This window comes from Rhinolophus sinicus, linkage group LG02 (genome assembly GCF_036562045.2).
Source record: "Rhinolophus sinicus isolate RSC01 linkage group LG02, ASM3656204v1, whole genome shotgun sequence".
Taxonomy (NCBI): domain Eukaryota; kingdom Metazoa; phylum Chordata; class Mammalia; order Chiroptera; family Rhinolophidae; genus Rhinolophus; species Rhinolophus sinicus.
Genome location: NC_133752.1, coordinates 178,728,972 through 178,745,150, shown reverse-complemented (window position 1 = coordinate 178,745,150; position 16,179 = coordinate 178,728,972). Strand labels below are relative to the sequence as shown.

The 16,179-nt window shown below is 34.6% G+C and overlaps 1 protein-coding gene across 13 annotated transcripts in view; it reads right to left on the bottom strand.

The window, feature by feature from the left end:
- Positions 1 to 4,864: 4,864 nt before the first annotated feature.
- Positions 4,865 to 16,179, bottom strand: part of VEZT (vezatin, adherens junctions transmembrane protein) — a 66,037-nt gene continuing 54,722 nt past the window's right edge. For 11 of the 13 annotated variants that reach the window (XM_019732159.2, XM_019732161.2, XM_019732163.2 and 8 more), the window contains one exon: positions 4,865 to 13,694. In XM_019732159.2, coding sequence (XP_019587718.2) covers positions 13,180 to 13,694 — 515 coding nt within the window. In that variant the 3' untranslated portion in view covers positions 4,865 to 13,179. Of the gene's footprint in view, positions 14,723 to 16,179 lie in introns of all 13 variants that reach the window. The other 2 variants (XM_074326171.1, XM_074326170.1) reach the window with 2 other exon arrangements.

Below are 16,179 nucleotides of genomic sequence, written 5' to 3'. Positions count from 1 at the left end.
ATCAGATTATGGCTCTGCCTGCTCGGAACCCTCTGATGAGTCCTCATCACACTTGAAATAAAGTCCCAGATCCTTTCTAGGGACGATGTAATCTGGACCCTGGCTATTTCTCTCTGCCCACCCATCGGCCCCAGCGTCTCTGGCCTCCTCGTTGCCCCCTCAAGGCCTTTATACGCAGTGCTCGCTTTGCTGGCTATTCTGCAGATAGTCGCATGGTTTATTCTCACATAATCAGGCCTCTAACAGAGGTCACCCCCTTTCTGTTCTAAGAGTGTCCTGGTCCTTTTCACTCTCCATTCCTTACCCTGCTCTATTTGATTCATGGCGCTCATCCCTATTTGACATTTTATCCATATCTACTGGTTTATTATCTGAACCCGCCCACCGAGGGCAGGGACTTTTTCCATTTTGTTCATTTCTGCATCCCAGTGCTTAGAAAAGGGCCTGGAAAAATAGTAGACTTTCAATAAACATTTCTTTGACTGAGTGAATAAACACTCACCATTCGTCCCAACCGAAATGCCAAACCCATTTTTACTTTGCTTTGTCCCTTTCAGTCATCACCCAAGTCTTTGTCCCTGCCTTTGACAAGACCCCAAGCTTTTCTACAAGGCAGGGATTTCTCAACAAAAAGATAAATATTGGAGACCCCAAAGGAAAAGGCTATCTGCTGAGAATCATACCTTTTCACTGAACTAATGCCCTGAATCCTGGCAACAATCCTCTGAGGTGATGTTGTGTTTTCATTTTACATACAAGGAAACCCAGGCTTCAAGATCACACCGTTATAGCGAAATTTGAACCCAGGTATCCTGACTCATAGTCCCAAACGGGGAAAATGAATTCTCTGTTGGCAACACTGGGGTGTAGTTCATGGGTATGTAGGATAGGAAATTGTCTCCTCTTTGTTTTTCTATAAAGGAGACTTTTCAGGATTCCTGGGAGAGTGTGGGAGATCTCTACTTGGTCTACTAACACGTATCCCTTTTCTAGTCTCTACTTAACTGAAAGAGTTGCTGCCTGGAAGTGTCTGGGGAGCTTTCATTAGGTTAAGTGGTAAGTGCTTTAGAGGGTAGTCGGGATTGCTTTGCTTTCATTTTAGTCATTGGGTCAATATTAGGCCACACGAGGCTAATATATTTTGTTTGAGAGAGCAAATCAGGGACTGTTTGCTTGATTTGAGTTGTTTGGAAAAGTCTTTCAATTACACTCAATTCAGTTCCTAGAACAATGGTATATAACTGGTGTTATTTTTAATATTTAACCTCTCACCATAGTCGACCAGATGAAGTTGGACAGACGATCCCACAACTAGAAAAACCAGAATATCTTTTCAGTGTACAACGTGCTTTTGCAAAAATATTCTCGCACCAACTTCCTGAATCGTAAGGAATTTAAACACCGAGGACAGTGGTGTGTGTGAGGGAAGTGTCTAAAAAATGAGATTATAGAAGTTTTAATATTTGAGTGAACAGTGCACAGAAGAATTAATTGCCCATTTAATTGACTTTTATAGGAATCCTGTGATAAAACTAAATGCAGACTGGGGGGATTGTACTTCTTAAAGTGCTAATTAGGATTCTTCTGTGTGTGTGTGTGTGTGTGTGTGTGAATGTGGTGACTTATGCAGGAAAATAAGAGAAAACTGACAAATACATAGAACACCTAATTTGAAGTCAAATAGACTTTTTGGAGAAACTAATGATTTTTTCATGCTAAGAGACTTGGGCTCTTGGGCTAAATATTTAATTTATTTAAGAGCTAGTTTTTCTCATCTATAAAATGGGATTACTTACCGCACAGGGTGATTGTCATGTCTAATACAAAGAAGATATTCTTTATAAAATGTATTCTTGTATTTTCAAAATATATTCATTTCTAAGGTATCTTGGGATACCTTATTTTGGTCTCTGTATTTTGACCAACTTATTTCTGCAAGAACAGAACACTGCAGCCTTGCCTCCTTTTCTCTAAACCCTAGGTTTAGCCTAAGGGTTGATGGCTAGCATATACGCAGAATGAAAAGCTTCTTTAGTATCTGAATATAAACCCAAAATAACAATGAAACCCTGCAACTTCTCAACTTCTTAAATTACACTTTTTCCCCTATTACACAAGTATTTCATGTTTATTGTGAAGAAGAAAATGGCTACATCACCCATATGACGTAGAGATTATCACTATAAATTCTTCAGATCTTATAAAATATTCACATCATAGACTGTGTAATCTTGTCATTGGCTATTATTACCCATGTATCATAGCTTAATCTTGCAAGTTCAGGCAAGGTAAGTGGCCTCATGGCTGACAGCCAGGCATGGATGCTAAATAAAGCCAAAAAATAGTGTTTAAGAGCAAAGAAACACACAGAATTGCATTTCAGCCAGCGTTGGCTATGGATTGCCCTAGATAGGAAACAAGAGATAGGTTCTTTTGTTACTGAAATGAAGCCAGAAAATTCTATTCACACAGAGAACGTTGTAATAGGACATCTCTTCATGATGAGATTATTGCTATCTAAGGGGAAAGGAGTAACATATAATCATAGGCAACTGTTCCTTTTGAATTCTTGTACTCCTCTTAAGTACTTTTATTGGATTGCTTTAAGATAGAAGGTATTCTTAGTTCTTAGGTCAAGTTCTGTGCTGGAACCAGATACACTGCCCTCCCACCCCCCACGCCTGCCACCTTTTATCCTTTCTAATCTCTAAAAGTTGAATTATTTCTCAAACTCCATCTGCTTCTATATATAAGGTCTCCTGCATTCTGGAACAGAATGACAAACTTGGCTTTACCTACTCATGTTGTATTTCTTTATTAAAAATATAGAGAATTTGAAAATGTTAGTGGTGGAAGATTTTAGAGATCTAGTCCAATTCATAAATCATAATTAATGTTAGTTTTTCTTATAAACTGTGGCTTAATATACTTAAATGATTTGCCTGAGTTTTAGAGTAGTTTTGTCCATAAACCAAGTCTACTGATTTCGAAATTCAAGAGCGCTCTACTCTCTCCTAGAGGTTAGCTGCAAAATGAAATATATCCACAAGCAGCCTATCATAATGACGAAGAACAGATGTTGGTATCTTTTAGAAGTGGTTGGGATAGTGCTTCTGCCATTTCTTGTAGGACTGAGTGAGAAATCTACTGAGCCTGTTTCTTTATCTTCAAACAAAATATTCAGGTTCTAGGAACATGTTTGATGCCTAATATTATTTTGCATATACAAATAAACATTTTCTCATAGGGATACAAGATCACCCTTCAAATAAATAGGACCAATTTTCACGTGATCGGACACTAAAAATATTCTAGTAATTTTTACAGATGTACATTCGGGGAAAATTACTATTTGCCAACTTTATTTTCAATGGTTATAGCACATCTGCTGAAGACCTTCAAAAGCAAATTGTGAAGACAAGGAGTGATTATCATATGGGCTATTTCCTACGCAGTGACTTCAGAATCTGGTAGAGTAACTACCCACATTCTACCTTATCTCACATGTTTAATTAATAAATCCCAGACAAGGGCCAAATTTCAAGAATTGCCTTTATGAGTATTTATTCCTCAAACTTTTCTGGAGTTAGTTTATTTATTTAAAAGTTCAGTTCAAAAAATAAATAAATAAATAAAAATTCAGTTCAAGGAATGCCACTTTCTCTTTCACCAGCAAATATTCCCAAGACTGTAAACTAAGGTTACAAAGATTCATACCAATAATTCAATTAATTACACAGGACAAAGTATTATACAATTAATGTTAACATCTTTCTTAGTTCAGTATGTCTTGTGTCATGAAAGTCATATTAAGTCAACAAATATGATTAGAATATATCCAATGGCTGACAGTCACTTTGAATGGTGAAAATGGAGCTTTTAAACTTAAGCTGCTGTTTTCATTCTGATAAATTATGTGAGGCACTTGAATGATTAAACAAACAAAACTTAGACTAATGAATCCAAAGCTTTCTTAGAAAACCGCTGTCTTCTGTGGGTACATTATTAACAGATTCTGAAGAAAAATAGCGCCAGAAGAGAAAAAGAGTATTTACCTTTGGCAAGTTGATGCATGTTGCAAACACCAGAATAAAAAGGGTACACACAAAAAGATACAAAGTACAGATTTTATTAGACTTCCTAAGCTTAGAGGAACAACAACATAGATATACACAAACCTGCTATTGGGTTCTTATAAAACCTTTAAAAGTTGACAAAAATTCAATATAATAAAGTATGTAAAGCTATCAAAGAAAGTACTGTGTTAGAAAAGGTCATAACCTCAAGTATTCAAGAAGGGTAAGAAATGTGCAGTTCTACTATATAAGACATAAGTAGTCAAAAAGTAAGAATTAAAATATCTCTGAAAGAATATTCTCAAATGATATTTAAAAACATACAGCTTAATACTCCAAAAGTATCTGAAGTGAAGGCAGACTTTAGAAACTATGTAAACAAGCCTGAAGTCCGGAAGACAGTTCATAAATTCCTATCTTCAGTGTTCATATTTAACAATGTTAAGAGTGTGCAAAGGCCCTCCAAATACTGAGAATACTTATTGTACATAAACATAACATGGGTTCACGCATTTCAGGCTATGTCAAGAAATACAGTTTACTATGGTCACCGATTAGTTCACTGATACAAGATTATGATGTTAGAATATCTTCAGATTTGGGTGAATACAAAATTCCATAAATTCTGGAAGAAACAGAATACAAGCCTCACTTATTTAATTCTATATAGTTCATTAAAGGAAAATGAATGAGAAGAATTGAAGCATAAATTAACACTGAATTTCCAAAACAAAAATTGCACTTAATCATTTGGCTTTAAAAGGAATCAAAATCCAAAGGTCATTAGATCCAGTCTACTGTTTTATTGAAAGAAATATTATATACACATAGTAACATGTATAGTGTTTTGATTTATACAAACAGAAAACATTGTGCCAAAAGGAAAACAATGAGAGAGAAAACATAAGATTTAAAAGGCAAAAATAATAGAACCCGTGGGATGAACCACCTCTGTAATGTAGTACAGAACTAATCCCCGGACTGATTTCTGCAGAATGAGCTCATAGTCCTATTTTAAAGGCTAACCCACCGACCCATTTTTTCTGGTGTAACAAGGCTTGGAGGAATGTGTTTTGGGCTCCTTTCACATGTAGAGTCCCTGATTAGTCTGCAGTTATTTCAAACAGGGCCTAAACCTATTGAAATGCCAGTATTACCAAAAGTATACATTCTTCATTGTATATCATAACCTTTGGATTTGGGGTCTTTTCATGCCTTTTCACAAATCCTTTCCTCAAAATGAAACAAAAACATGTACGTGGCCATAGCAGTGTTAATAGCTTTGGTGTTAGGTCATGTGATGAATCAACTGGAAAGAATATTTAAAAAATCAAGAGCAGCAGGGAATGCAAAGAAACTTACTGAAAACTTAATTTTGCAAAATATTTGTAAAGATGTGAGCAGTCGTGGCCTATTTCCACTCTATCATCCTAGCTTGTTTTCATCAGCCATAGCAGATTCTAAAATGTCGCCTACAATGAGTCTAACAAGGGATGGTATGTCTACAAATGATGCTAAGGTTCTTTACAGATCTGAACCTCGAAAAGCAAGCTCAAAGCAATGTGATGGCTTCAGTAACAGATTAAAAGAAAAAGGCAGTCTCCAGAAACAAGAATTTAAAATCACGTAGCAATGGAGCCCTGCAAGGAGCAAACACCAATATCTTTCAGAAACTATGAACGATTGGTTAAATGAGATGGACACAACACTGTTGAGTAGAAAGTCTTTGAGAAAAACAAAAACAGAAATCATTAATTTGGGGAGAATGTTTTTTGGTGGCTAAATTGTTTAACCTAAAAATAGAGATCAGATAATAAAAGTTACAAGTACTGTTCTCCTCACTGGCAGTTAATAATAACCATATTATATATCACATTTCTGTTGTAATAAATTACTATAATGTCAACGTCTAGTAAGACTTTATCTTGTTATCTAGAGTCATCCCTCTAATTTTAGAAGCATTAACTAACCAATTCTTGTTAAAAATGTAGACACACATACAAAAAAAGTGAGTCTTCGTGAACATATGATGTCTAATAAGCCTCAGGTTATCTTCAGTCTTCACACTCTTGACGTTCCAGGAATGATGCGCGAGTTTAGGTTGGTTCTAGGATAGGCCCAGGGGCCTGGTTTGATCTGGGATCCCTGGGACCATACCTAGAACAAACCCAAACAAAACCAAACTCCTTGGGAGTGCTTTCAGTTCAGGTAGACTTCTGGACTTTTCACTCATATGGACCTCCACGGCTGTACCAGGACCATACGCCAGTCTTTAAAGAATGGGAGTAACATTTCTGGAGCTCTCTGTACATTGCCAGATACTAGTCCTGTGCCTGAGTAAACATTATTTAAGTCATAGTATGAACAGAAGGTACTACATGTTGGTGTGATAAGTACAGAAAATACTTTGATTTAAAAATGGAGTTAATTTAAGAATTTACTTGGGAGACAAAAAAAGAATATGTAATTTATTAGAATATTATAACAATAAACTTATAAAAGACATGTTTTAGTTTTAGGAAAAAAACTGTTCAATGATAAACTCATTTATAGGTACCCAACCTTTAGGAAATTAAATACTACAAAAGTGAAAAATCTCAAGTAAAAAATACTAAAATTATCCCTTATTTTGAAAAACTCTTAAGATATAACTATGAGCGGAAATACATATTTCTACAATAGTGCATGGAATATACCCACTTTTAAAGTGTATTCAGAAGTATACACAACTTAAATACTGTTCTATTGCAATAACATGTTTGATATGTGCCAAGTGAAATTCAGTAAACAGGTATGAAACAAAGTAATTTAATTGCTGACAGTTAAAATACAGATAAAAATACCATACGCGTTTTAATTTACTACACATTTTAGGAGAGCCATAAAATCAACTCCTTATTCATGTCCTGCTTTTGTAGAAGTGAATCCTGGAATCAGTTGGTCCTCTTTTGGGTTTGTAGCAATTACAATGAGTAGAATCACTTTCCTCCTACAACTACACTTAAAGAGAAGTTTTCTCCTTGTATCACCAGCCCAAGTTTGGCATCATGACTATCTTTTCTGTAATGGCAGTCTCGACTCAAGAAACTTGTTTTGATTATCTATTTTTTAATGAATATTGTATCATAATGCCCTTCCAGTAGCACGAATGACCAAAAGCTGGTTATGATGCACGGTCATAAAAGAAGTAGACTGATTTTCCAATTACCCTGTTTATGACGGAGGGATGAATCAACATATGGTGACTAAAACACAGTCAGCTTGTTGGGAAAACTAAGTTGTTAAATGCTAGGATATCCCCTTGTAGACAGATTTGGATTTTACTTACAAACATTATAACATGCAAATTTCATATTTATTTTTCATTCAAGAGAGAAAAATCATCATGCTTGATTACTTAACACATAATCTAAACATGCAAAATATAGAATGACAGCAGGAATTTAGTCCTTCAAATATCTGTCAGTATCATTAGATCTAACACTGATAACGTCTGGCAAGCTTTTAACATACAATTAATTAAATAAAAATAAAGATATTGTTTTAAAAACTTTCAGAGTAAATTATTTGTGGTTAAATTAATTGCCTAGAGTCTAAAACCTTATTACTTTCCAGTTCTCTTGTGATATCAATAATAAAAATTTTCTTATTTTCCAGGTCTCAACCTACTTCATGCTTTAAAACTGAAGATACATTTCTCTAAAAACAAAACCAGAACAACAAAAAACCAGCTCACCTAAGAAATTCTTAGCAGCATGTGGTATCCAATTCAAATAGTAAGTACTATAGAAAATGCTCATTGAGTGGACTGGTTTTAATTGGAGCCAAAAAATTAGAGGATAGAAATATAGAGAAGGTTAAGTATGAAAAAATGGTTCCTTTTGTACAATAACTGCTCTTCTATTTTGAGAACAGGTATCTATTCTAGTAATTTCACTTTCAAGATAGCAATGAAACAGGTACTGAAGTAATGTCACAAAATCCATGCACTTAAGTATAATCCAATTTTGGGGTGTTCACTAAGTCAATTTTACTCTTACTTTATACATTAGTCTAGCTGTGTTAGTCACCTTGTCTCTAAAAACCAAAACAGACTAAGGAGCATTATGAAGACAGAGAAAGGCTATTGCTACAGGCACACTTAGGCAAGCAATAATATAAATCAAAGGAATTGGAACTATTAGAAAACAAAAACAAAAAATGCATTGCAGAATGGAGCCATTTAGTAACGGGGCATATAGCTCTCAATGCCTAATTATTCTATCATAGTATAACGATTGTAAATAACCATTTTGACATCAAAAGTTTAAAATGTATTTCGTATTTTGTTTAAAACAGCAATGCACATTAAGTTTTTAAAATATCTGCTTCAGAAATTATTCCAAAAAATTTTAATGCTGAAAGAGACTTAAGCTCTATAGAAAAATGGGATATTTAGAATGACTCATTCCCCAAATATTCAGTCTACCAATTCTTACTAAATTAACCATGCATGTTTAGTCTCAAACCAATAGTTCTAGAATATAAATCTTGGTGAACAGAGTTGATGTCACATTTATAGTGCTCTAACTTCTTAAGTCTGTATACTCTACTAGGAAAAATTAAGAAGTAAAAATTAGTTTTCCTAAACTATACACAATGATTAAACAAAGATGATAATCAAATTTTCTTTTATAGCTGAATTCATTAAAGGAGAATCCTAGAAACATCAATATATAAAAACTGAATTAATACTTCAAATATATGACAATCACCTATTCCACCAAGTGTTTTCTTTGGCAATTTATTAGTAAAGAGGCAAAGCAAAAGTATTCTAAGTAGCCAAACAGATACCACAACGTCCATGCACTTCACTGACGGAAAACCCCCTTGGCCTTCTTTTCAGTCTACTTACTCTTATTTTAGACACAATTCTAGCAAGCTTGGCAATCTGGTTTCTCAGTCCACAGCAGATTAGAAGCAGCAAATTAGGGGCCTAGTGCAGGAGGCAGGCATACAAGACAGCAACAAAAAGTGACAGCTGATTACAAGGGAAGACAGAGAAACTGTGAAGAACCGACATAACTCAAAAAGCATAGCAATGCAGTATCACATAGTAAAGGGGCATTATTACATATCTCAGTAGCCCCTGAGGGTGAATTTCTGATTATCACCCTATGATAGAAACTGATGTTCTTCAAGATAACAAAGAAAAAGTTAAAATTATATTCTAAACACTCTAGAAAAAGTGGAGAAGTAGAAAGTACATTTTAGAAAATTTCCTGTTATACTGTTAAAAAATTTAATGCTTAAATGGATTTGTCTCAGTTACCTGAAAAATTAACTTATGCAAGTTAGTCACTCATCAAGTACAGATAAATGAATTGCTACTTAGGGCATTTTTCCATATGTTCTCTTCTAAAATGTCTGTAGTTTCATTTTCTAATATAAGGGTGACTTGCAGAGATATATTCTTATAAATATAATTGAAAGAATAAACCAATCTTCATGCTTTGTCTGGTTGTCATTCATGGCATGATACCTACTTTAGTTCAAATAAAAGTTTACTTAGCTGAGTCATACCACAGTCTTATGGTATTTAGTTGTCTCCTTTTGTTTAAGTATAGAAATAATATACTATGATTAAACCAAATCAACTGAATGTTTCTTCCCACATGATTTCTAATAATTTTTTCAAAGTATTTCATATTTTACATTACTGATGGTGTGTAAGTAAAAGTCTGTTACCAGAGTGAAATGACCTCCAGGGTCCCTACTGTTTAACACTCCATTGATTTATAATTTTGTGAAATGTGTCAGAACTTGATTCTTTTTATGCTTTAACATTAAAAGCTTTACGCCTTTTATTATGTGAATCAGACTATTACTTTTTTTTAAGAAATTGAGTTTTTAATATTTGACCTATTTTACGAACATATTTATAACCAGATCTTGTTTTTCAGCTTCAAATGTTTTATTTTAAAGTACTTCTAAGAAGTCAGAAATCTCAAATATCATTTAGTAATCTGGAGAATTTGGATTTGCTGGAAAAATTCCCCGTGAAGTTATTACGTCAGCTGCACCCATAGTTTTCAAAGGATGGAACTGGGATTTAAACTAGTGCCTATCCTTCTGTATTAGACCATTCAGCCCATATTCTTAAATTTCCTGTGGTGGCCTGTTAGCTCAGTTGCTTAGAGCGTGGTGCTGATAGCACCAAGGTTGCTGGTTTATTCCCCACATGGGCCAGTGAGCTGTGCTCTCCTTTAAAAGAAAAAAAGCAAAGCCATATTCTTAAATTTCCTTAGTAATTTGCCTTAAATGTTTCTCCTGACTTGCTTGTCTCCAATAACTTCAGAAATCAAACGAATCAATGCCTCAGTTCCTAATAAAATATCTTTAGATGCTGTTAAGTACAATTAGATTTAATAAGGACTTAACGTATGAAGTCAGATAATAGAGACACTTGTGAAAACAAGCAGAGGACTGCAAATCAAAGACCAGCAAGAGTCTGGCACTAGATAGGCCAGATGGTATGTAGAGTTTTTAATGAAAGCTGAAAAAAAAAATGGATTTAAGATATGATAACTGTCACCAGATCATTTATTGCTATGACTTTCTTAACTGTAGGCAAAGGGTAAAAACCCTGTCTTCAAGACTAACCTAAATAAATAGCCTCTTCCATGCATTCTTACATTAAGTACTAGGTTTAAAACAACTATGGAAATGTTCATATTAAAAACCTGTCAGGATATTACTCCTAACAGTAATTATCCTGTCAAAATACCATTGTAAAATTTGGAAAGCAGTTACAAGATTTCCCCACAAAATATTTTTCCCAGAGAGCTTCTTTTGGATGTGGGATGGCAGATATTAAAACTAGTCAAAAGCCTGATAAGGCAAAGAGAAATATTCTTAGAAAAGTAACAAACAAGAATACCTACTTATGTTACATTGGCCTATATGTTTTATTTTCTAAGGTATTCATGGCAAGAAGCATAAAGTCCTAGACAGACGTCCTTAGATTTTACTGGGTATAAACATCACCAAGGTCTCAATCCAAAATGACCAATTAAGAATGATTGGGAGATGGCTCTAAATATGCATTTAAAAAACATAACACCTCCATTTTATTTTAAAATAAGTGCCCTATGAAAAAAACAGAGAAACACTGACTTTCAGACTATTATGAGAGAAAATTAGGAATTTTCACAGAGAAGATACTATTTTATCTTGGAAATATTTTAAAAGATGGAAGAAATTTTGAAAACCACACACACCAAAAAAACAATTAAAGTCCAAGATCCTTGTATCATGATTGCACCAAGTAGAATTTTTACTGAACTAAGTGACAACTAGTGAATAAAACAGGTCAGACTGAAAGATTAGAAATTCACCTTAGAGAGCATTGAATAAAACTGATACAATATTATGAAGATATTTTCCCCAAACTGGTGTGACAAAAATAAAATATAATACAAAAAATTAAAAATTATTAAACTAATTCTTCCTGTGTAATGTTATAGATGAAGAGAAAGATTACCAAGTTTTTCCATAATTACTTCTTTTAAGTCCAAGGAAAAAAGGAGTTGACAAACTAATTTAAAAAGAAAGTAAACTCAGAAAATCATTTAAGAACATAGTAGTCAGTTACAACACAAGATTTTTTTCCTTGAAATTTAGCTAACTATTTTAAGTGGTAAATTAGGCCCACTCTTAGGTATTGCTACTAAAAGCTTAATTACAGATAAGTTTCAGAATTTTTGGTAACTGGCGGAATCACTTATAGTGCGTACAAAGGATCACTATTTATATAAAGCAGAAACAAGTTTTTCCTCGGAATAATAAATAAACTTCTTTTGATTACTGAAAAAAAACCACCCCTTTGGTATACAAAAATTTACTCACTTGAAGTACTAAGTTATAGGAATTCCAATGTTGTTGTTAACTCTCAAGATGATCTAGATTTATCACGTCATTTTCTTTCTAGGGCACCAGCATAAATTGAGTTATTTATTCCTACATTTTCCCCAAATAACATCTATAAACTATGTCAGTGCATAGGAGGTATAGGTTTCAGAAAACAACATACTCCTAAAAATATCACTCCTTGAAAATGTAATCACAACATAAAACGAAACAGATAAAACTGGACAATTTGGAAAGCAACCTCTTTCAAGAGGTAGTTTGTAAATGAAATATTAAGGAGACAAGGATGCTTTCCAGGAAGCTGACAGGATGTTTCCAGAGTCTTATTCAGGTGGAGACGGGATAGCCTCAGGCTAGAAATCAGCAGGTGGTGACCTGTTTGTGTTAATGGCACCCATTATCTCTTAGGCAAACTGATAAAAAGAACTTTCTGCAAAGTTGGAGATGAGGCATTGGACCACAGGGATCCCACTTCATCTCTTTTAGTTGCAACAAGAACAGAAAAAGATAAACACAAAAAATTAAAAGGGTAATTCTTAAAATGGTATAATGTTCTTTAAAAGATTAGGAAATCTTAAAATTAACTACTAAATAAACATATGAACAAGGAAACATAAGAAACGTGTCATAACCCAAGTACTTTTGAAACTACTTTTTAGTACCAAACCCCAGTACACGTTAATTGCACAAACTCATTTTTTTATTCAGAACCTGTGTCTTTGTTTTAAGACTTGATATAAACAAAAATAAAATACAAACAACTTGTTATTAACATAATAGTTGCAGTTATTAACTGCGAGAATACAGTAGAAAGGAGTCATATTAAATGTTAATGTTCTTGCAACAGAATTATCCCAGTCATTTTATGGCAGCAAATTCTGGCAAGAAATGATTAATTCATTTGTTATTAAAAGTACTTAAAGAATTTCCAAGATCGATCAATTGTGCTGCAAATAAAACAGCAATTTATTCAAGAGCCCTTACCTTTCACTTATTTTCCTAAAAGATCTGCCATACAGGTTAACTACTATTTCAGATCAGTTGTTCAAACCAGGGTTCTTCCTGTAAATTCACATCTTAACTTTATATAGAGTAAACTCACACTCATTTTCCCTTTCCAGTGGAATATCTAGTCTTGAAGCTAAAACACTGTCATAAAAGAACAATTTAAAATCCTTCATGTAAATCTTGGTTCTTACTTTTCTTCTAGCTCATCTTTATTTTCTTGTATGAGGTGTTCATCCTCCTCATCACCGAAAGTCTGTTCCTGCATAGTGGTAAAGGAGAGAGATCTAGCAGCCACTTCAGCAGCGAGGCCAGCAGTGAAGGTAAAATCTGGTGACAGCTGCAGCCGCGCCAGCCTCTGCCTAATGAAGGGCTGCGGTGTGTCCCTGGGAGCTGGATGGGCAGCAGCCAGGCCACCAACACCTGCCTGCTGAGAGTCATCCTCACTGTCACATGGGTGACACACGCTTTCTTCAGCTCCTTGCAGGTAGACTTCATTTGCAGAATTGTCGTTCTTTTTACCATCTAGAGGGTTTTCACATAAATACTCAGTCCTACTACTTATTTCATTGTCAGCTGTGGAGAGTTTACTATTTTCTTCTTCAGTATCATTTTTACCAACTTGCCCCGTATCTGAATCCATTGATGGTTCTGAATTACTTATGGGTTCCACTGGGTCTACAGGAGACAAGGATTTCAACACAGCTTCAAAGGAAAAAAAAAGAAAGAAAAATAATAACTAAGGACGATGATTTAAACTTTAAACTCCCAGTTTTTTTTCTTATAAAGAATAAATAAAGGCTAAATAAAACTTTCTAGCAAAATCAATGTAAATCCAGAGAACTTTGTAAGAGATAAAATGCCTAAGAAATGAAATGAGATGGGGTTTTAATGAAGATTTAAAAACACCTCACATATTCTGTCCTTCAAAATATTATAGCAGTGGTTCTCCAAGTGTGACCCCTAGCATCACCTAGGAATTTGGCAGAAATGAACATTCTCAGGGCCCAACCCCAGACCTACTGAGTCAGAAACTGGGAGTGGGGACCAGTTATGTTTTACAAGCCTTCCACTTTGTTCTGATGTATACTAAGTTTTGAGGACCACTGCATTAAAGAATAAGCAGCATGGTTTTCACGGATAATGTGTCAGATAAAAGGCCTAAAAGTAATTCAGATAATCCTATTTTCGACACATATATTTGTAAGTAAAACAGCATAGAAAACAAAGGCAACATACAATTCAACCTACTTGCCAAACACCTAACAAGACCCCGATGAAAGTAAAGCCATTAACTTCTACACATTTTGTAATGTCACAGGAAAACATAAAATGAAACAAAATCTGCATTCAAGATCAACTACTGTACAAAGCATAATACATAAATATAACACATATCCATACGGCAGAAGTTGTCCTCTCAAGGAAAATGAAGTTTTATTTAGCCCCTCTTGATGTTAGTAGGCAGTGGGTTGCTTGCTAGGCAGTCTCTCCTCCCAGTATGAGGGGTTAGTACAATACAATACATTATGAAGCATGGCGGAAGAAAAAAAAGTGCGTCTTGAAGATCTGGCGTTTATTAAAAAATAATTTTGTAAAACATGTCCATTTTCAAGAAACAGATCCCTATGCTGCAGTATCTCCACTAGAGAAGCAGCAACAACAGAAAAAAAAATGGCCACAGCAGGTTCCAGTGTAGAATTTCCCTCTCTAATTCCATTCGGACTTTACCCCTGTAGGCAGAGATGAAAACAACTCTGGAAGATGTACTGAACATTTTCATGGGAAAAGCATTTCACGGTATCAGCAGCTCTTTACTTATTTTCACAAACTAAATCAGCATTACTGCTCTTTCAAATGCAAACTATCAAAAGCACATACCTGAAAAAGAGACACATTTCTCTCTTCGTTCTATCTTTGCCCATACTGTCAATAGGGTAATTTTAAAACTACATGAAGAAATACTAAATAATAAAGGATACAAGTTTATATACAATGCTATTTTCAGTCTTCATGTGCAGTTTTAATCTATAAATCAGCTAGTTCGTAAAGAACGTAACATATTAGAAGTTGACTGATATTCATGATTATTGCTAATGAAATGGGAGATCCAGTCTGTGTAATGTGACACACAATCTGACAAGTTTGTTAACACTGTACTTAGAATATAAGGAATGTAGGGATTATTGTTTCTTGATCTACATGCTAGGGATACAGCAGTAAACTTGTTGAATGAATAATTTGCTGAATGAATATTGTGGAGGATAATAAAGCCCTTATTTAAGGAGACTAATTTAATTACAGAGATTAAAAAGTCAAATGCATAGAAAAATAATAGTGCCTAAAACATAGCACTCTTAATCTCTGATTTATGTAGGCCTAATAGATAAACAAGCAAGTCACAGGAACTCTGTTTTTACTACTGTTTCTAGGAAGTTCCTAACCTATTATACACTTCGCTGCTCAAGACTTCCCTTCATTTCACTACAGTGTCCCTCTGGTGTGAGGGTCTGTGTGGTAGGAAGGCTGGCAGGGCTCGAGTTGTCAGAGGAGGATTCAGAGAGAGAGACTGGCAGAGAGGACAGCTTGGTGGAAAAGACAGAATTCTTGGTAAAGGAATCAGCATGAATGTTTTTCATGAATAACAACCGCAAGTTTTTGGAACTATAGTCTAAATGGATAAATGTAACTAGAGGAAGGTATCTATATCAGAAATTGTGGGAAATACAAAACTGATGGACTCATATGATGGAAAGGCTGGACTTGAAACCAGGAAAAGGAGTTTAGATTTAATACAATAAAAAAGGGGCCACCACTATAGGTTTTTAGGATATAGAACCATTATCAATATGCTGTACGAGAAAAATCTGGAAGGCGTATGCAAGGATAGAAGCTATCTTAGAAGCCTAGAAGCTATCTTCTAAGGATAACTTAGAAGAAAAAGGTATTGAAAATGGAAGTCAGCTAAGAGGCTACTATAATACATGAGCATAATCTAATGAGGACTTGGGCTCTAAAGGACGTCAGTGGGAAGAAACGGGAACAATAAAATCAAGAAATGTACATCTAGACAAGGGAGAATGGTAGGGCTCCTAAGAGAAGAAAAGAGAAATCCTAAGGAACTTTCCAGAAGTATAGGTAATGTATAAATTCTAGTGAAAAAGAGAAAAGGAAAAGAAGGCAGTGGTTT